The following is a 20,872-nucleotide window of genomic DNA, read 5'->3' as shown; positions in this document are numbered from 1 at the left end:
ATTATGGCGGGGGGGGCGGGGGGGGCAGGCAGCGGTGACTGGGAGCCAGAGAGGACTGGTCTGCCCCTTCTGAATTGCGCTCATGGAAACTAGGGCAACCTCTGGAATTTTACAGCACTTTGTACCTTTCAAGATACCTTTATTCTGTTATGCTGACATAAAAACCACACACAATCACCCTGGAAGGAAGGTCGGACCGGTAATACTGTTGCTTTTCTACAGATGAGGAAACTGAGATACGGAAAGTTAGTGACGTGAAGTCCCACAGACTGGAAAACGACAGAACTGGGACAGGAGCCTAGAGCAATAGGCTGAGTTCAGCGAAGAGGGGCCCGAGACATGGGGATCATTTTCCCATTTCTCCATGTCCTGCCTCTGGCCCCCAGAACCTCTCCTCCCCAGCCCTGCAATCTTCAGTGCTTTACCTGGCCCTGCCAGTCAGCAGTGTTGACAAGGATGACATTTTCTGGGAGAGCTGCATCTGACACCAGGATCTGATTCAGCTGGTCGTATACAACCTTTCTTGGAATCTGCAGGGACAGAAGTGCCTGTCAGTCCCCAGGGAGCCTGAGGGGAGGGGCAGGGTGCACTAGGGTAGAGAACCTCTGGAGCAGGGGTATTCAGGGAGAACAGATACTCAGAATTTCTGGAGGAGACCCAGTATCCCACTGGCCGGCGCAAAATGGGAAGGAGAAGGATAAAGAGCGAGCAGAGAGTCCTCAGAGAGCACACTCAGACTCCAGGAACAAAGCCACAGCAGTTGCCGTGACAGAGGGAGGGAGGGCAGACTAGCTAGAAACACACTCAGCATCCCCTGAAGGGTAATGATGCAGCATGAAGTACCAGGAGAGGGGGAGGGAGCTAACAGTTACCAGGTGCTCACAGAAATGAAAATGAGGGCAATGGGGAGAGAACTGAGGAGAGGGGCAGTGAGTGCTGTGTAGGGAGCCCCACCGTCAAGGGGACCAAAAGGAACTTTAGGAACAGTGATTAGCAAGAAGGACGACACCTCGCCCCAGGCACAGGCTATTCTGGTCTCCAGTTCATTTTCAGCTATGCAATAGCGTCAGACTCAGGAAGCCACATGGACACAAACTTTTCTCTTGATGCTATTTATCAGGTAAGCGAACAGGCTTGCTGTTAGCTCTAGAGGAAGAGTGGTTGTGGGGGGTGTGGCAGTTGAGGAAGGTTCCTTTCCCAAGCCCCAGTGCCCCTGGCCTTCAGAAAGAGAACATAGTTCCTGAAGTCTGGTTTCTTCTGCCTCTATTCCAGGCTACTCTTGGTTCTTTCAATCAAAATATTTTAATACTGTTGATTTGCCAGCTTGAAATCACATTAACTGGCCAACGGTAGTGCGAAGCGTATCTGAATCCAGGTGTGTGATGTCCAATCAGATTTTGATGGCTGCTGTCCTCTAGAATAACTGATGCACCACACGACCTCTAGACTGAGGTCTGATGGAGGCAGAGGAGGCAGAACAAATTAGGTATGGAACTGCCACTTGAGGGGGATGGCAGGCTGCGACAATGCCGGCATTTCCTGCTCCCTCCTCCGCTCCCTGCAGATCAGCACCAACGCCAGTTCCGCACTAGTAGTAAGTAACACATATGTTAGACTTCTCGGATTTAGATGTGTCTTCAAGACTTCTATTCAGAACATGCAAAGTATTCCTCTCTTCCTCTCTACCTAACTACCCAAGGAAGATGACAAAAGAGAAGCCAAGGATCTAGGGATGCTCCGAGGGCCCGGTCTCGAGAGCGATGGGGTACCTGCGTGCTGTGGCCCAAGTCGGGGGACCGCTCACTGTCAGAGCTGTTGGTTCTCTCACTCAGGGGCTTGGAGAGCTGCCGCTCCTTCAGGGGTGTGCTCCGCTTCTGCCGGGGCGTGTGCACCACATCCACTTTGCTGCCAGAGACGTGGAAAGGAGGTAGTTAAACAGCCCTTGCCACCCCAAAGCCATTGCCAGCCCACTCTTCCCTAGGCCACGAGCTTATGCTAACTATGGTCACCAGCCTCAGACCATCTGCTTGGTTCCCTTAGTTCTACCCCGTTTTAGGATTTTCTTCCAGTCTTGAGTTACCTGGGAGAAGCAGAACCTTGGAGATCTGTTTTGCTGGACTTCATGGGAGTTTTGACCTTCTCTGGCACAACCAGACTTGTGCTCATATCTCCAAACATGTCCTGGTCAGTAATTTCCTGCCATGGAGGAAAGGAAACAGTGAGGGTTATTTCCCCCTCAGTAATCACTGGAGAGTCTCACAAGGAGAGTCAGTCACTCGCTCTCTCTCCCTAGAAGCACATGGTTCTACAACTCCTCTCTCACCAATGAGGAGGCTTACTGTTTAATGAAGTGGACCCACCGTGCTGGGTACTGTCTCTTGCTATTCAATCTGTCCTCTGCATTTGCGAACTATCTGTCAGCATACAAACCTGGACTGATGATCTGGCTTCTTTAGGTGGGGAGGAGAATTTTAATCATGACATGACATGATTAGAACTCTTTTTCTTGAATTTCATTTTCAAATGACCACTGCAATATGGACCAAAGTCAGGCAAGAGTGGAAGCTGGGTTTTCATATTACAACTATAAAGTGCAAGTGAATAGTAAGTTTTAAATTAACCTTGCATCAAGTCTAATATCTGGTTATTTTCTGGATCTTTAATGCACTGTTATTTACTATAGGAAACATAAGCTTAAGATAATTCTTTCCTGGACTCCATTCAACTCCAGGTCTCACTGTGAGGCTAATGCATAGCACATCCCCAGGTGGTATCTGGTAAAGTTCTCTGCTCCCTCCCACCCATTGTGCCCAGCCTCCAGTCCCACTGGATGAGCTTCAGCATATTCTGAGAGGCCCAGCTCAGATGTCCCCCTCCAGTCGGAATCACTCGTCCTTCCTGGAGCCTCCACAGAGCCTCAGGTGCGCACAGCTTGGCTCTCCTCCTGGAGGGTGGTGTCTTGATGGCAGAGGCCTTGGTGTTCTCACCTTTGTGTCTTCACTGCTCAGCACATGTAGTTACCCAGTAGCTGTGTGTGGAGCCAATGTATAAATTGGCCACCCCAGGCAATACATTTCTCTAGGGCTTGGCCTGCCCTCCTGGGCAGCTCCAGTCTCTTAGGGGAAGGACTTGACCAATAATCACCTGGTCACTCGAAAAAGCAACACTGGAGGAAGGGATGGTTTTTCAGGAGAAGATACTGGTTGTCATCTCTCAGAAGTAAATAAGGATGACAGATAGTGAGAAATTATCCAAATTAGCATTTAGTCAGATCTAATTAAAGAACAGAATGGGGACATTTCTGGTTTGCTAATTTGGGGAATGACCTGTCTCCAGGGTAGGTTATATTCAATGGGTAAGGATTCTAAGAGAAAGAGAACACAGAACATTCACAAGTCCACAGATGTAGGCAAAAGTCCCAGGGAGGTCCTGAAGGTCTTTTGGCTTTATTTCTAAAGGCACAAAATCTAAGTGAAACAGAGAACTGAGCTTCACATACCAGAGTGTCTGTTTCAGTCAAGCTGTCATCTTGATTTTTAATCCAAGCAGATTTGACTTTTTCTAGAGCAGCCAATTCCATCTGCAAAAATTATAATAATTAGTCATCACCATCCAAATAACTACCATTCTAACCCGTTTTCTTGGTCCCTCAGAAGCTTCAAATGTTTCCACTTAATTTAAAGATCTCATCAAAATCTTTGGAATTTCCATCTTCTGAGGAGTGTGTTTTGCAAAAACTAAGTGTCAGAAGGATCAGCTATTCTGTCATCATTAAGTCAGGAGCACAGTGCGATGCAGAGCCAAGCAGCTCTCGTCTCTTGGACTCTCACAGTATGTCACAGGGAAGAGAAGCTCAGAGTTTAGATGATTTTGGATGGGTCCTGCAAGGCCTCTAACTCTGGGTGCAGTAAACGCCCTCGCCCAGGAGGACATCTGGGGCCTCTTCTGCTTGTTAGAAGTTGCCAGGAAGGAAAATCTTACAGTTCAGGTCTTTGACTTTGAGACTAAAGACATCCATGGTAGCCACATTTATTTTGCTAGAAACATCTACAAAACCCTCAAGATAAATGAACAGACTAAGCAAAAAGATACCCAATGCTAAGCCAATTAGCGAATGCTAATTAGGTGTGCACTAATTCTCCCTCTGTCCCCAACTCTTATTAGCATTTTTCATAAACATTAAAAACTTACTTTGTAAACAACCGATACACAGAAGTAGATTTTTCATATTTGCTGATACTGTTTCTGGCTGTGCAGAGGCTATGTCAAAGTCACAAGAGTTTGAGCATTGTTGTGGGTCTTAGATGTAGGGAAGGTACTGGCCTTAGTGAATCTTTTTGGAAATCAGGGAGTCAGGAAAGATCAAAGATATCCTACTTCCTCTCAATTACTCAAAATCCTTCCTCTGAGTAAATTAAATAGTACTGAGAAACATTGGGCTTATAAATCCAAGGGGGCACCTCGTAAACTAATTAATAAGTATACCAAATGTAGGCCCTGTGTCATATTCTACCTATGCCATATGGTTTCTCCACCTCAGCCCTGCTGACATTTTAGCCACATCCTTCTTTGTCGTGGGGGATGTATCCTGTGCACGGCAGGATGTTAAACAGCATCCCTGGCCTCTACCCACTAAGCGCTAGCAGCAGCACCCCCAGCCCCTCAAGTTGTGACAATCAAAAATGTCTCTAGTCAGTGCCAGTGCCAAATGTTCCTTGGGAAGAAGGCAAGAACCACCCCTGGTTGAGAGCCACTGCTCTAAACCATCTACAAGACTAACCCAAGATACTTTAACCAGACCTTGTGACCCCAAATCTCGAGATGGTTTGCCTCAGATTGCAAGCTAGTTCATTACACATTGTCTATATGAATAACCAGTGTTAACACAGTCCAGAATCATAGAAAAGTCCTGGTTAGATTTAAGACTAAAGATGATTTCACTCAATTTTGGATTTCAGTATCACAAATGAATTAAACACATTTAAAGAGAATGAAGTGGGGCAATAACACCATTCTGCTGGAGGGTTTTAAAGTAGCATGTCAAGCTCTGTGACAGGTACAGAATTGTTTCCTTGGTGAAGTTGCAACAACTTCCACTTGGCCTGGGGGTAGAGGGAACCTGCTGGCTATTCACTGACTCTTATTGATGTTCCAAACAGTCCCACTAGGAGCAAACTCCCAATGCTCCAAATTCCTATTTTTGCTCCTATAAATATGAAGGGCTTTTCTCACCCCAGAACCCTGGAGCACAGCTGTGCAGTAGCTGTGTCTAACTGTGTAGCACTGGAGGCAGATGCTGCCAGTCTGAAGTACTGTGCCCAGGGGGCAATGCTGGTGCTGTGGGGAGGGCACATGCTCCTGGGAGGGGGCAGAGTAGAGTGGTATTTAGGCTCTCTTTTTCATGAAGTATTTGTCTCTAACACCATTATTTACAGTGCAATGGAAATGGCAACGTTTTTAGCAGCAGGCAGTCTTGGCTGAAAGGCTGTATCTCTTGACCTCCCTAGCTGAAGCACTGTCAAGGCCTATTGTTACTAGCTTGGAAAACCAAATTCTGCTGCTACTGTGTACTCAAGAATTGGGAAAGCTAACAACTGTAATAATTTGTATCAGCAGAAACTCCTTCTGTTTCTAGTGATAAACTGAATCCTCTGAAACTGGGGAACAAAAAAAGATTAAGAAAAATAAAATAACAATGCCAGGAAATCAGAGAGAGAGGAAAAAAGTTGGGCAGCATGTGCACACCTGCCTGTATATGCACAATCTCAGTATTTTTTTTCCTAATACATTCGGAACTTCCCTAGAAAAGCATGGCCTTGCTTTGTATTTCCGTAAGTGCCTTTCATACTACAGGATTCCAAAGTCCTACGTCCACACCAAGACATATGGGGCTCTTCAAAACAGAAATACCACGGAGAATCAGCAAAGCAAGTCTGAAATCTGGCCAACAGAGTCAGAATTTGAAGGACTCACTAAAAAGACAGAGATTCTAACAATTTCAGGAGACCAGAACCGAAATGGTTCTAAGAGGCTATAATAAGAACAGCAGTAGCAGCTTCCGTTTACCACATGTTTCCCATGGAGTCAGTCAGTCCACCTACCCATCAGGCACCGTGCTGGAGGATTTACCTGCATTCCCTCGTGGTGCCTTCACACTGCCCTACAAGGCCTGTGTCTCTTACAGGTACTTTGTAGATGAGGAAACAAAGGCCTGGCAACTGCCTCAGACCACACAGTCAGTGGAATGACAGTGTCAAGATTCAAACTCAGAAGCCTGACTCCAGAGCACACGCTCTCAACTTCAGTCCCACCCTGCCCAGAGAAATGTTCTGCTTAGACAGCAGGCCTTACGCCATCACACTGTAAAGACTGATACTCAGGTGACTTTTGGGCTAACTGGGCTGCTATGCCAACTCTTAGGAGCCTAAGGCTCAGAGGATCGGTGGTTTTTCTTTCTAAACTGTGTTAGCCATACAACTGGGACTGAAGTAGAACTTACAGACAAGTTCTCTCAACCAAGAAATACCTTCATTAGTATAAAATAATGTATTGATGTAATAACAACAATCTCTACCATTTATTGAGCATTCATTATATGTTAGGTGAAATGCTTAGTGTTTTGGGGGCCATCATCTCAGTTAAGAATTAAATGCATTTTGTTACAGTATTCCTTGTTCGGCATGCCTAGGACACTATGAAACAGTTCTCTGGCCAGGTGCCAGTTTTCTCTCTAGCAGGGTCATCCCTCATATTGATATTTAAGATGGAATCTGGCTGTAGTGGCCAATGATCTGTCCATGTGGACACTGACGATTCAGCAGGGCCTTTTAGAAGGCCCATGAGAAAGAGCAGCTACAAGCCACATAAACAGTCAGGGGAGGCCTTCTCAGCTCCAGGTCAGAGTGCAGGGTCTGCAAGTGGCATGCCAAAGGCTTCTCTGTTGGAGGGATTCTCCTTGTGGGATGCAGTTTTCCACCCCACATTTCTTCACTAATGCCACCTGCTGCCACTGTTCTCGGGCCAGACAGGGTAGGCTGTGCCTTCGGCAGGAAGAGGGATGAGGTGGGAGACAGCCCCACCTGGTGGCAGCAAGCAGTAAGGCAGCCCGACAGATGGCAGCCCTTCCACAGACACAGTACTGTTCAGGGGATGGAGTACCTCACATATCACTTCTTCACAATTACTACCTATTCGCAAGGTGATTTTATATGCCATCTGTTGAAACGGAGATAATAGAACTTAAAAGACTCAGGTTCTTCGATCTGCAGAAAAGACACTGGGCTTGCAACAGCAAACTGTAAACTACACTAAAATCATACACAACATCTCCTTTCCTTTAGTTGTAAATGAGAACAGTTCCCAGGGCCTGAGGTAGATACAGCATCAACCCAGGCTCCACGCCCTGAGCCCCTGCCAGGGAGAGCCTTCCCAAGTAGGGACAGAGCATGGGCCAGGGTGATGCTGGCCTTCCGTGGTGCTACAGCAGACAGCAACTTTTTCCTTCTGGTCACCAGGCANCCCATGAATAAAGCCTATGCAGTGTCTCTGAACAGACCTGTGGGCTTCCTGCCCCACTGTGTTCTTTCCCTAGGCTGGAAAGCAGCATCACTTAATGCTGGGGTTTACCATGCTCCCAGCTACCATGGTACAGATGCTGAGGGAGAAATCTGGCGCACTGTGTGTTCTGGGAAGGAAGGCTCCAAGTTGTGGTAGGAACTGACCGAAAAAGAACACCCAAACCTCCACAGCAATGCCCACAAAGAACTAAGCTCCCAGCTAGGACTGTGATGAGGACACCCAAGGTTGACACAAGCGGAGACTGCTCTTCTGCAATCACAAAATGAGCCAAGCACAGAGTGCCCAAAGGGTCAAGCCCCAACACTCCCCTGGTCCCTCTCCCCAACCCCCATAGCCATTGGTCTTGCTCACAGGGCTGGTGGTGTCTTTGCCGAGGCTGCCCTTGCTGTTGAGGCTGCCAATCTCCGTCTGTGAGCTGGACTGCGACATCCCCTCAAAGAAGGGCCTGCGGCGAAGAAGCACAGCCAGGGTCAGTGGCCACCAGGGCCCAGAGCAGCAGCCCATGGAAGGTTGGGTAGTGACGCGGTGTTCAAGAAAGATCAACAACCTGGGCTTGGAGAATGCCTGCTGCGGAAGGACACAGCAGAGTGGACAAGGAGGGCCTGGACCAAAAGACTTCAGGAAAGTCCTATCAGGGCTTTTGTCAGCTATAGGCAAACACAGTGATCCTTTTCCAGACAGCTGGAGGTTCCACAGGGTGAGGAGCCAAACTCCCTGGTAATGGAGGGGACCTGAGGGAGGGGGCCTAGGAGACTGCTTTGGCTCAGGAAAGAGAGATGCAGGGAGACAACTCGATAGAGGAGGTTTGGGCCTCACTTGAGCTTGGGCTTTGGAGTGCTAAGGATGCTCTCCGTCTCTTCCATTTCAGGGCCACTGTCGCTGGGATTGTACATCTCCAGACTATCATACAGTTCATCCAAGTCCTCTTCCACCTCTCGTATCTGCTCTCGGGATACATGTTCCAGCCCGAAGCCTACCTGTGGGGGAAAATTATTTTGAGTTTGGGGTTACCTCTATTAACAACTATGGTAGACGTGCAACTCTTTTCTCCTGGACAGGTACCAACTGGCCTCCTTAACTAGTCCTCTTTAACGGGCAATGCCATAGCTTCAGATGCATCGGGGTAACCTTGGTGTCCTTTCTGTGATCTACTCCTGAGAGCAGGGATGTGGTGGGGCTACCTTTCTCTTTCAGTGCCTCGAAGCGCCTGGCATGAGAAGAAAAGCAGAAGTGCTAATAATGTACTTCTGCCAAAGCACAGGCACAAGAAAACCCAGAGCATTGTGAGCTGAGGGCTGGTTCTATTTTCCTGAGAAGCCCACAGATGGACAAAGCCACATCTAAACAATTTTCTTCTCCGTATCTTTCCAGTCCACTGAGAAGAGACGCTTGTGAAAACGGGCACCAGTCTGGTCAGAGACCAGGGAGGACACGATTTCTCTAGTTTTTATTTTATTTATTTATTTTGAGAGAGAGAGAGTGCAAGCGTGAGTGGGGGAGGGTCAGAGAGAGAATCCCAAGCAGGCTCCAAACTGACAGTGCAGAGCCTGATGTGGGGCTCGATCTCACAAACTAGGGCTGACCACTGAGGACACCCATACCTCACAGGCTGTTGCTCACAACATTGCCCTCCCAACAGGAGGGAAAATTCAACAATAACAACTGGATTTGTTACTGGCACCCCATACCAGAGGCATAGTATTAGATAACAGTTGAGGATAACCATGTTACCCCTGCCTCTTGGTGCCATGAAACCTTGGGTGCTACAAGGAAAGCTTTCCTTTCTCAAGTAGCTTAGAGCCCTTCTTTAGCTACTTTCTCACTTGGGGGTCCTGCAATCCTGACTCGCAGGAAAGAGTATACCCTCAGGAATGAGGGTGAAACTCAGGGAATTCTACTCACCATCAACCTCGGGAGTAAGGGGTCGTACCTCATCTGAAACTTTAAACCGCTTCAGGAGGGCCACAAACTTCTGCTTGATGTTAGGTTGCTGTGGGGACAAAGTGCACAATAATTCTCAAAAAATACCCACTTGTGGACTGATCAAATGAAGTCAACAGAGTGACCCAGAGCCTGCTTTCGTAAACAGCTGTGGGAGGACATGAAGATGGGAAGACAGCTTCTCCCCTCCGGCATGTAAAGCCCCCCAGGAAAGCAGGCAAGTGCATTTAACGCGGGGGCAGCTCCCAGCGCTGTGGGCAGAGATGGAAGGAAGAGGGCTCATCCCTCCCGAGCGCCCTCCACCACCCATGCATCTCCAGCTCATTCATTTCTCCAGTCCTTCAGGTCCATGGTGCTGCCTGGTGGTTTCCACCTGCAGATATACAGGAACCTCACACCCAGCACTTCCAAGAATTCATCACCTCCTCCCTGTTCTTATCCTAGGTACCATTATCAACCCCCCCTCCCCCCCGATTATAGGGGTCTGAACCCAGAGTCCCTCTCCCCTCCGCTTTCTCCTCACAGCCCAGTGTTCAGTAACTCCCACGGTCTTTGTCGTCTGTAATACTGCTCCTTTCCTCCAGGCCTCTTTCTCCCCACAACTCTGTGGGGTCACAGCAATGGCCTTCAGCTGACACTCTGCCAACCCTCACACTCCCAGCCAGTTTCCAGCCTTGTTCTCTCCACAGTGATCATCACAAATGCAAATCTAAACATGTTACTCTCCCCAAATTGGAGGTCCTCACTGGCCCTCAGGGCCCGTGCGTGTGTGAGGGCGGCTCTGCCGGTCTCTAGCCTCACATCGCCACCCAACACCTCACACCCACGTTCAAGTGGAAACTGCTTATGGTTCTGTAAAGAATGGCACGCTGCTGTACCCCTCTGGGCCTTTCTATATGGTACCTTCTGCCCTGACTAAACATTCTCCCCCAATCTACTTGGTGAACCTCTGTTCATCTTTAGAAACCCATCTGTCGACATCTGGTCTGCGAAGCTCTCTTAGCACTTCTGCTCAGAGTCGATCATTTCCCCCTTAGTGCCATCGCTATCCCTTACAACAAACTCTATCTTCTAGCACCTACTCTGCTATGTTGCAGCCACTGGTTTAGATGTTGTCCATGTCTAGACACTGTGATATCCTTGATTGTATGGATGAGACCTTTCTTATCTCAATGTCTCAAACTCCAGGCACAGTGATGAGCTTGGGGTCCTAAGTACTTCCTGACTCAATGATAGACTTGCCATCTGGGGATGGAAGAGACTAACTTGCAAGTAAGATGGAGCCAGGCCTTCAAGAAAAAGCAGGGCTTCCAAAGGCAGAAGGGCATCCATAGCAGAGAAAAAACAAACAGCAAGTCCATTAGTGTGTCTAGAACAAAGTATTCTTGCTCGGGAGAGAAGATGCACGTGTACAAAAGGAAACAGAAACTGAAGAACTGTTACTAAGTCTCTGGTAATCTGACTGGAAAGTGCCTGGAGCTAAAAAAATAAAAATAAAAATAAACAAAAACAAAGAACAACCTTTGAGGCAGAGGATATTAATAGGAGCACTGAACTCTGGTCATATAACAGGGTGAAGCTGATTCATAGGAGACAAAAGGGAGAGGTGACTTATAAAGCTCCAGTAGGCATCTGATGGGAATAAAGCAGGGCCTCTCTGTGGTTCCAGAACAGGAAAAAGAAAAACTTAACAGAAGGAGCTACAACACAGAATGATCCTCTAGTCTCTTCCCATTGTGAGTACAACAATGCAAGACGTCTAAGGCTCTGGGGACATGCCTTTCCCAGGTCATTTTCGAGTGCCAATCAAGGATTAGATACCCGAGGACAATGAAACAGTTCTCACACTCTCTAGTCATTATTCAACAGGGGAAATCAAGGCCATAGTCTTGAGAATTTACATTTAAGCCTGTTGATACCTGAGGACGCATGGAGATGACAGCGTTGCTTCACGGTGAATGTCAGGTTTAGATACAACACATGTGGAAGGTCTGGCCTACATTTACTTCATTCCTGAAGGTGACCGGAATCTCTGTTCTTGGGGTCTTTAGGCTAGCTCTGTACTAGAGAATCAGGACGTGTTGGGAGAAATGAAACTGAGTTTCTAGCACTCTGACTCTCCTACCCAAGAACTCCAGAACCAGTCAAAGTTAACTTAGACCAAGAAACAGACTCTTAACTATAGCTATAGAACAAACTGCTGGTTACCAGCGGAAGGTGGGTGGGGGATTTGTGAAATAGGTGAAGGGGATTAAGAGTACACTTATCACGAAGAACACTGAGTAATGTATAGAACTGCTGAATCACCATGCTGTACATCTGAAACTAATACAACAGTGTGTTAACTATACTGGAATTAAAATTAAATTAAATTAAATTTTAAAAACCTACCAAGGTTAACCTAGAAATCCAGGTATTATGTGTCTCAGTTCAGGGCTCTTTAGTTTTACCAAAACAGTGACTTTTATCTATTGTAGACCAGATAGGCACTAGCCTATTATTTCTGGGTTAAAATGATTAAAAACGGTGATACCCTTAGGGAAGACTGGGTCTATGTGGTAGGCAGGCATCTGAAGTAACCTCCTTGAGAGGGGAATGGGGTGTCTGTGGTGTTCTGCTTCTTGAGGAAGCATTTTCTGTTCCAAAGTCTAAAACAGGGTTTCTCAACCTATTTTCTATCCTGACATAACCTGAAAAATATAACATGCTCCTATAAGTAATGCTGCTTCTCTACAACAGTGACTTTTAATTAGGTAGTGGTGGCAGTGAGGCGGGGTGGGGGAGGAGGAGACAGAGGGGTATATCAGAACCTTCAGGGAATGGCCATGTGCAGATTTTTAAAAAGACTCCAGGAGGTTTCAATGTACCACTCTCACCTTACCTCCAAATTGAAAATCTCAGGTAAAACATTCCCCAGACCTTCGAGGCTCACCCTTGTGATGGCAGAGGTTGAGGTTAGTTTCCTCCGGGTCTTCTTTACTTTCCGTAGATCCTCATCTTCATAAAACAGGTCCTAAGTGGGTAAAGGGATGGAATGAAGTTAGGAAACCCCAAGAGGGTCTGGAATCATTTCTCAAGACACTACATGTTATGCGCTGTGGAAAGTTACCTGCCCGTGCAATGGATCATCACTGCCTTCCTGTTCTGAAGAGAAACTCTCCTCCTCTTCCTCAGAATAATTGTCAATATCAGGAGAACGATCTGGAAAGAGACACCTTAGTAAGACAACCTTGCAGTGTGAAGATCTGGCCCAAGAGAGTTTGGCTGGTTGGAATCGTGGCTCTTGTCAGGTGGAAACAGGGCTGGGGGAGAGGAGAGGGCCACAGCTACGGGAGGCCACATTTTATTTTCAGCCATCTCTAAACTTCTCTTTCCCAGGAACATCCTAGGCCCTGTCATGTTCAGCTTTTTCCCAGGACGGGGAACAGGCGATGGGCTTGTTCTTGACCCACAGGGCGTCCAGATACCGCATACATCTTACCAGACAGCTTGGATTTGATTCCTTCATGGTCAATGGGCTGGCTGGACAGAGAGTAGATCTTTATTTCTGCCACAGGCACCGAGACATCCTTCACGTTACTGTGCAGGCCAAGCACCAGAGCGCCTTCATTAGGGTGCTGCATCACCTGAGACCACAGGGCAGTAAAACGCCTTACTAGGGGAGGGGAGTTGTCCCTTTTCATAAATCCAAATGGATGTGCAAGCCAATGGGAATGACATTCTGCTAATACATCTTCTTTCTCACTATCTTTCAAATCCATGCCTCCTTTTCCCCTATTGCCTTCAAGCTCTTACTTGGAAACTATCTCCAGAAATGCCAGCCACTAGTCAGACCTTGTGCTTAAAAGAAAATCAAGGCTTGAGACTAAAAAATGATGGCTAATCTCTGGGACTATATTTTAGTTTTAGACCTTGACAGAGAACTAGTTCCCCAGGCTGGGGCCGGCCTGCAGATGGTGGTCACCTGTGTCTGGCAATGGAGAAAACAACCTACAGTACCTGAGAAAACAGAAGGGCTTGACACAGGTGGGGAAATGTGGCATCCATTATACTGCACTCCCCACAGTCCCTCATACTGATTCAAAACCTAAAGAGGAAAGATAGATGGGCTGCCACTGTCTGACATATTCTATTTATTAAGGTCACAAAAACTTTCCTATTTAATGTACTAAAGTACAGATATAAGGTTTTTTAAAGTTTATTTATTTATTTTGAGAGAGAGAGCGAGCGAGCAGTAGAGGGGCAGGGAGAGAGGGAAAGAGAGAGAATCCCAAGAAGGCTCTGTACCATTACCACAGAGTCTGATATGGGGCTTGAACCCATAAACCATGAGATCATGACCTGAGCTGAAACCAAGGGCTGGGTGTTTAACTGACGAAGTCACCCAGGTGCCCCTAGACTAAGTTTTAAAACTNAAAAAAAAAAAAAAAAAAAAAAATCTAAAACTGACTGTGGCTCAGCTGCACAAAAGCTGGGAGCACGGCAGCTGCCGGGCTTTGCACAGGGGGAGAACCTTCCTGCGCCAGCCATGCAGGGAATCCCATGAGAATGGAGGTCACCAGACCCTGCAGACTGGGCTGTGATGGATGTCAGCAACTATTTCCTAACAGCAGGATTTGAGGAGCAAGCTAGTGCTTTCTGAGAACAGGAAATTGATGGAAAATCCCTGCGATTGATGACAAGAAATGACGTATTGACAGGACTTCAGTTTTTAAAATATTTTTCTGAATATCTACAAGTATCACGTAAAATCTCCGCAGACAAAGCATTTATTTTATTATTATTTTTTATTTTTTATTTATTTATTTTTTTTTAATTTTTATTTCTAGGAAAGAGAGAGACAGTGTGAGCAGGGGAGGGCCAGAGAGAGAGAGGGAGATACAGACTCTGAAATAGGCTCCAGGCTCTGAGCTGGCAGTCAGCACAGAGCCTGATGCGGGGCTCGAACCCACGAACCGCGAGATCATGACCCAAGCGAAAGTCAGACGCTTAACCGACTAAGCCACCCAGGCGCGCCTATTATTTTTTAAAAAATTTATTTCGGAGAGAGAGAGAGACAGTGTGAGCAGGGGAGGGTCAGAGAGAGAGGGAGACACAGAATCTGAAGCAGGCTCCAGGCTCTGAGCTAGCTGTCAGCACAGAGCCCAACGCGGGGCTCGAACCCACGAACCATGAGGTCATGACCTGAGCTGAAGTAGGATGCTCAACCGACTGAGCCGCCCAGGTGCCCCTGGACAAAGCATTTAAAGAACAACTCTTCACAGTACAAATTGGGGTCTTAGACCTCAAAAAATACATATTGACATAATTTAGTTTCATGTGACAAAACTTTCTGTAAAATGTTTATTTTTTAGAGTGTGAATGGGGCAGAGGGACAGAGAGAGAGAGAGAGAAAATCTCAAAAAGGTTCCATGCTCAGTGAGGAGCCTGATGTGGGGCTTGATCCCACGACCCCAGGATCATGACTGGAGCCAAAATCAAGAGTTGGACGCAACTGACTAAGCCCAAGCGCCCCTCATGTGATGAAACTTTGTAAGCAGAATCACATACATGCGGAGATGTAAAGAATTTCAGTCAATGAAACATCATCCTATTGGACGGATGAGGCAACCCATCGGCTGACCTGACTTCAACCAGGAGGAACAATGATAACTTGTGGACAGTATGGTTTTCCTTGTGGAACTTGTCAGAGAGTCATCTTTGACATGACTGGACCTCCCTCCCCACTAAAAGGATTTTCTTCAGAGATTATTTTCCCAAAATCCTTAAAAAAGGATTGATTGATCTTCTGGTTACAGACGTAGGGAGATTACAAACAATAAAACTTGGAAAAGGGGATAAAAGAGAGTGGGGCGCCTGGGTGGTTCAGTCGGTTAAGCATCCAACTTCGGCTCAGGTCATGATCTCACGGTTCGTAGGTTCGAGCCCCGCCTTGGGCTCTATGCTGACAGCTAGCTCAGAGCCTGGAGCCTGTTTCAGATTCTGTGTCTCCGTCTCTCTCTGACCCTCCCCTGCTCATGCTGTCTCTCTCTCTCTCAGAAATAAATAAAACATTAAAATTCTTTTTTAAAAAAGGGGATAAAAGAGAGAGATTGCGGTCTCCCTTGAATTCCTCTGCTCCTTAGAGCTTGTATTATTTGGATGGAATTGTTGACACTCCTTTTTATAGAGGCTCCTCCACCTGACCTTAAGGTTTTGCTGGGCTATACTGCAATGTTTGAAATGAACATGCCTCGTGGCCCCTATAGGAGCGGAACCTCTGAAAAGAGAAATTCCATTGTGTCTTGGAGATATCCATCCATACTCAGCTTCTTTCACTGAGGGTAATGGTATTTTCTGCATAGATTTACTTTCAAATTGGTTCTTTGTTTCCACATAAGAAAGCACTTTTTCACTTTATGGTTGGTATCTACACTAATTTGTTTCTGAAGAAATTTGCCAAAAGTTACAGATCAAAAAGCCTTGTTACTAGTACAGAATATTTATATATATATTCCCTCATGATGGTGTATTATTTTTTTGATTGCTCTGATGCTTTGTTTGATTTTTGGTTTAAGAATCTGTTTTTAAGAACTTGAAAAAGCGGTCTTGCTACCTCTCTGTTCAAAGAGACATTTGTTTGAATCTCCATGTGTCCAATGTCTTACTGAACTGGTGCTTTGTGGTCACAATAAAGCACTGCTTCAGTTTAAAATAAATAATAAGAAAGTGGCCCCTTCTTTCTTCTCCTTTGTCAGGGTTAAAAGGATTTACCTGGCACATAAGCGAACTACACAAATGAGCAAACATATTGAAGATAATGGGAGCCTGCTTTCATCCTGCTGGAGAAGGAAATTAGAACCATGGACAGGGGAAAGGCTAGCATAAGTCCAACGGTGTTGGGTTGGAATTAATTGGAATGTGAGCTCATGATCAGAGAGATAGACATAGACAGGGAAACAGGTATGGTGTCTGTGTGTGTGTATGTATGTGTGTATGTATGTATGTATGTACGAGAGCACATGCACTTATGGAGATACACCTCCCAGCTCTGTCTGTTAAGGGGGAGTGGAAGCAATGACACCCTGGCTGGGAAAATGAACACTCCTAGAACTCATGGAACCCATGAGTTTCTGAATGCCATTTAGACGGTATTTCTAAACACCATTCTCCACTAAAAGGAACCAAGCCTCTTCAGAGAATCAGTTCATTCCAAGGCTGGGTCAGGGAAAGTACGAGATGATATTTTGTACCAGGAAGTAAAGAAGTATATAAAGAATGATGGAACATATCAAAAAAGATATAGAGACTGGCTTGGAGGGGCTCCCACTGGCCAAATCTGAGATAATATAAGCACCAAAAAAAATAATGATAGCAACAGAATGAACCCCATTGAATGAAACAGGAGCCCATAGGTCCATTAACTAATACATATAAATGAACTGACCAACAAATGGGGAAAAGAAAGCTGTCTTACAGCAGAAAGTGAACCAGTATATACAGAGGAATGATGGGATTAGAAATTCACTGGAAAGCATCAAAGTAATAATTGATTCAGACAAGAATCATTAATAGATGCTAAAACTAGTTGGTGAAGACATGAGAAGAAAAAGGTTTGTTACACTGGTTTTTTTTTTTTTTTTAATGTTTTTATTTATTTCTAGGAGAGAGAGAGACAGCGTGAGCAGGGGAGGGTCAGAGAGAGAGGGAGTCACAGACTCTGAAACAGCCTCCAGGCTCTGAGCTGGCAGTCAGCACAGAGCCTGACGCGGGGCCCGAACCCACGAACCGCGAGATCATGACCTAAGCGAAAGTCGGACGCTTAACCGACTAAGCCACCCAGGCATCCCTGTTACACTGTTTTAAAACATCCCCCTATAAAATTTTTTTTTAATTGGAAATCCTGGCAGACATAATCGTAACCAAGCAAAAAAAAGCTAACCTCACCAGAAATGGAACAAATCGACACAGAGCACTGCCTATGTTGCACCGAGAAGAACACAGCATTACTTCTGTTGTAGTTCTGCCAAAAATGTACAAGCTGAATCTAATCTTCAGAGAACATGAGACAAACCCAAACTGAGGAACAATCAATAAGGTAACTAGCCTGTACTCTTTTATTTTTCCTTCCTTCCTTCCTTCCTTCCTTCCTTCCTTCCTTCCTCCTTCCTTCCTTCCTTCCTCCTTCCTTCCCCTCTCTCCCTTTTCTTCCTTATGTTTATTTATTGAGAGAGAGAGAGAAGGAGAGAGAGGATCTGAGGTGGGCTCTGTGCTGACAGCAGAGAGCCTGACGTGAGGCTCAAACTCACGAGCCATGAGATCATGACCTGAGCCAAAATCGGACACCCAACGGACTGAGCCACCCAGGTGCCTCTAGCCTGTACTCCTAAAAAATGTCAAGGGAATGAAAAGACAAGGAAAATCTGAGGGACTACTGAAAATTGAAGGAGACTAAAAAAAGGCACAACAATCAAATGAACACATAATCCCAGATTAAATCCTGAGCCTATAAGGGACATTATTGAGACACTTGGCACAATCTGAATGGCAACTGTGGGTTGGATGGTGATCCTGTATCAGTGTTAATGTCCTGACCTTTGTGGCAGGCATGGCGCTGACTACACAGGAGAGTATTCTTTTTTCAGGAAATTAACATAGCATGGCACTGATGTGTAGTAGGACATCGTGTCTGCAATGTACTCTCAGCGGTTCAGAAAAGAAAATGATATGCATAAATGTTCATATGGAGAGAGAAAAATAAGGCAAGTGTGGTAATAGGTTATCACCGAGGAATCTGAGGGCAGGGTGTATGGGAATTCTTTACACTGTTCTTACAACTTTTCTGTAAGTTTGAATTTTCTTTGAAACTTAAAGAAAAACATTTTGTAAGAGGGAGAAATTTCTTGGATAAAAAGAGGTAGATCCTGAATTTCCAAAAATAGAATTAACTTGTGAAATAAAATGAAACACCCAGCCACTAGGCTGGAAAACTCATTTGCTAGGCTCAACTGGCTGGGAGTGGTGTGTCTCTCGGGCTCTCGGACTTCAGGGCTGGAGACTGTGTCCCTCTCACCTCTGCCATGTTGATAAGTCCCACAGCCAGGGTCTTATAGCCCAAGATGGTCCGGTTCTTGTAACGCTTTCTCCTTTGCAGCATGATCTGTAGCTTGTTGGCATCTCGCTTCAGGAAATGAGGGTACTGCCAAGTACAAAAGAGTCCAGCGTAGTTAATGACAACTGGGTCCTTGGGTTCTGGACCTGCTGGAGGATATGCAATCCTTCTGGGCCTCCCTCCTGCTTGTACCGGGGTGGGGGGTGAGTGGGGGAATCAGGGGTGAAGGAAACACCATTAAGCTGCTGCTGAGGCTTTGATTCTCCTTGGAGCCTTATTTCCATTCCGCAGCTCTGTGATACACACATGCTCAGAACACTGCCTCTTTCTTGCCATGTGATCAAATGTTTTCTCCATACGCTTCAATTTGGGCTCCTGGGATTATGATGAGAGAGAGAGACACACTAAAGAGGCATAAGGAGAAGGGAAGGACTTGAGATTACAACATGGGGGCAGAATGAGATGTAAGGAGACACACTCAGCTGGAGTGTGCGCTGCAGATCACTAAGGAGAGGTAATGAATGGGGCTGAGCTAGATTGGATGGGTGGGCTAATAGCCTTATCCAAAGAAAAGGGAAAGAAAAGAACTTGGGTCTCAGCATCCTCAGTGTGGCTGGCTAAGTGACTGCTTTAGCCCTTCAAGCTAGTCACAGAAACTCAATTCATTGCGTAACTTTAATTCACTGCGCTGTGGCTGCTCTTGGATAGAACAATCTCCAGAGTAAAGTATTATTTGGGGACTGGACTAGACTTAAGTGACCTAAGATTCAGTAGATTCTCACCTGAAGGGAGAAGGTTAATTGGAGCTCTGTTTCCACCAGTCCACTAGCTGGAAGGATGATCTCGTTGGAGCGAAGAATCCTTTTTGAACCCTGAAACCAAGAAAAAAACAGGTCAAATCTGTATCATCAAAAATCAGACCAAAAGAAACAGTTGCAAACAACTTGTTTTTAATTAAAAAAATTTTTTAACATAAAAAATGTTAACATTTTTTAACATTAATAACATTCTCTCTCTATTATTGAGAGACAGAGAGAAACAGAGCATGAGCTGGGGAGGGGCAGACAGAGGGGGAGACACAGAATCTGAAGCAGGCTCTAGGCTCTGAGCTGTCAGTACAGAGCCTGATGCGGGGCTCGAACTCACAGATCGCGAGATCATGACCTGAGCCGAAGTCAGATGTTTAACTGACTGAGTCACCCAGGCGACCCTGCAAACAACTTTTCAACTCTACAAACATTCTTAACCAAATATTTCATCGGTTTTTATTATACTCATTAAATCAAGCCATACCATAAGTATGATTTTACATGTATCATGCTGTATGTTCATAAAAGGTTTTCACATAAAAGTGGTTTATTTTTGCACGTGACTTTTCCTAACATTCCCCAAGAAGAGTCAGGCAGATAGCAGCACCATGCTCACCTCTGCCTCCCTTCTTCCTCACAAATTGACACTTCACTTCCACTGTCTTGCCTTTTCATGTGTTTTTTAAAACTTTTTTTTTTAAATGTTTTATCTATTTCTGAAAGAGAGAGACAGTGTGAACAGGGGAGGGTGAGAGAGAGAGAGGGAGGGTCAGAGAGAGAGGGAGACACAGAATCTGAAACAGCCTCCAGGCTTTGAGCTAGTTGTCAGCCCAGAGCCCGATGCAGTGCTCAAACCCACAAACCATGAGATCATGACCTGGTTGAAGTCGGATGCTTAATTGACTCCTGAGCCACCCAGGAGCCCTTTCACTTCCTTTTTTTCCCCCCCTCTTCTTGGATGCTCATGTGTGCTTCTGCACACAGCTAAGGGACTCCCCTTTCAGGTCTCAGCTTAAGGTTTTACCAGGAACCTCTCCTCTGAGCTCCACCTCTTCCAGCCTAAGAATGGGTTAGATACCCCAGCATTTTTAGCTTTAAAGATAAAGTTGGGCCAAACTATTCCTAAAGTGTAAAAAGAGATCAGCAGGAGGGCCTGAGGAATGCCAGTAAATTTGTTAAATTATTTTTTCAAAAAACATTAAGATTTAAACACAGTGAAGTATCCAGATCTTGAGCACACAGATCAATGAGGGGATATATGCATATACCTACATAACCCACATCTCCCTCAAGATATGCAACATTTCTGGGGTGCCTGGACGGCTCAGTTGAGTGTCTGAGTCCTGATTTTGGCTCAGGTCATGGTCCCAGCGTTGTGAGGCTGAGCCCCATGTTGGGCTCTGTGCTGAGCATGGATCCGGCTTGAGATTCTCTTTCTCTCTCCCCCCCCCCC

At 46.0% G+C, this 20,872-nt stretch overlaps 1 protein-coding gene across 1 annotated transcript in view; it reads right to left on the bottom strand.

Moving 5' to 3' along the window:
- PACS1 (phosphofurin acidic cluster sorting protein 1) overlaps positions 1 to 20,872 on the bottom strand; it is a 42,206-nt gene that overhangs the window by 10,353 nt on the left and 10,981 nt on the right. Inside the window, exons 2-13 of the mRNA XM_077771390.1 lie at positions 19,393 to 19,482; positions 18,572 to 18,697; positions 13,001 to 13,145; positions 12,629 to 12,720; positions 12,452 to 12,532; positions 9,509 to 9,568; positions 8,395 to 8,555; positions 7,930 to 8,023; positions 3,500 to 3,580; positions 2,081 to 2,196; positions 1,770 to 1,905; positions 426 to 530 (exon numbers count right to left, since the gene is read on the bottom strand). Coding sequence (XP_077627516.1) covers positions 426 to 530; positions 1,770 to 1,905; positions 2,081 to 2,196; positions 3,500 to 3,580; positions 7,930 to 8,023; positions 8,395 to 8,555; positions 9,509 to 9,568; positions 12,452 to 12,532; positions 12,629 to 12,720; positions 13,001 to 13,145; positions 18,572 to 18,697; positions 19,393 to 19,482 — 1,287 coding nt within the window. The remainder of the gene's footprint in view (positions 1 to 425; positions 531 to 1,769; positions 1,906 to 2,080; positions 2,197 to 3,499; positions 3,581 to 7,929; positions 8,024 to 8,394; positions 8,556 to 9,508; positions 9,569 to 12,451; positions 12,533 to 12,628; positions 12,721 to 13,000; positions 13,146 to 18,571; positions 18,698 to 19,392; positions 19,483 to 20,872) is intronic.

Source organism: Crocuta crocuta, unplaced genomic scaffold (genome assembly GCF_008692635.1).
Source record: "Crocuta crocuta isolate KB4526 unplaced genomic scaffold, BGI_CrCroc_1.0 scaffold647, whole genome shotgun sequence".
Lineage (NCBI taxonomy): Eukaryota > Metazoa > Chordata > Mammalia > Carnivora > Hyaenidae > Crocuta > Crocuta crocuta.
Note: the sequence above shows the minus strand (reverse complement) of the source record. Positions and strands in the feature narration are given on the sequence as shown.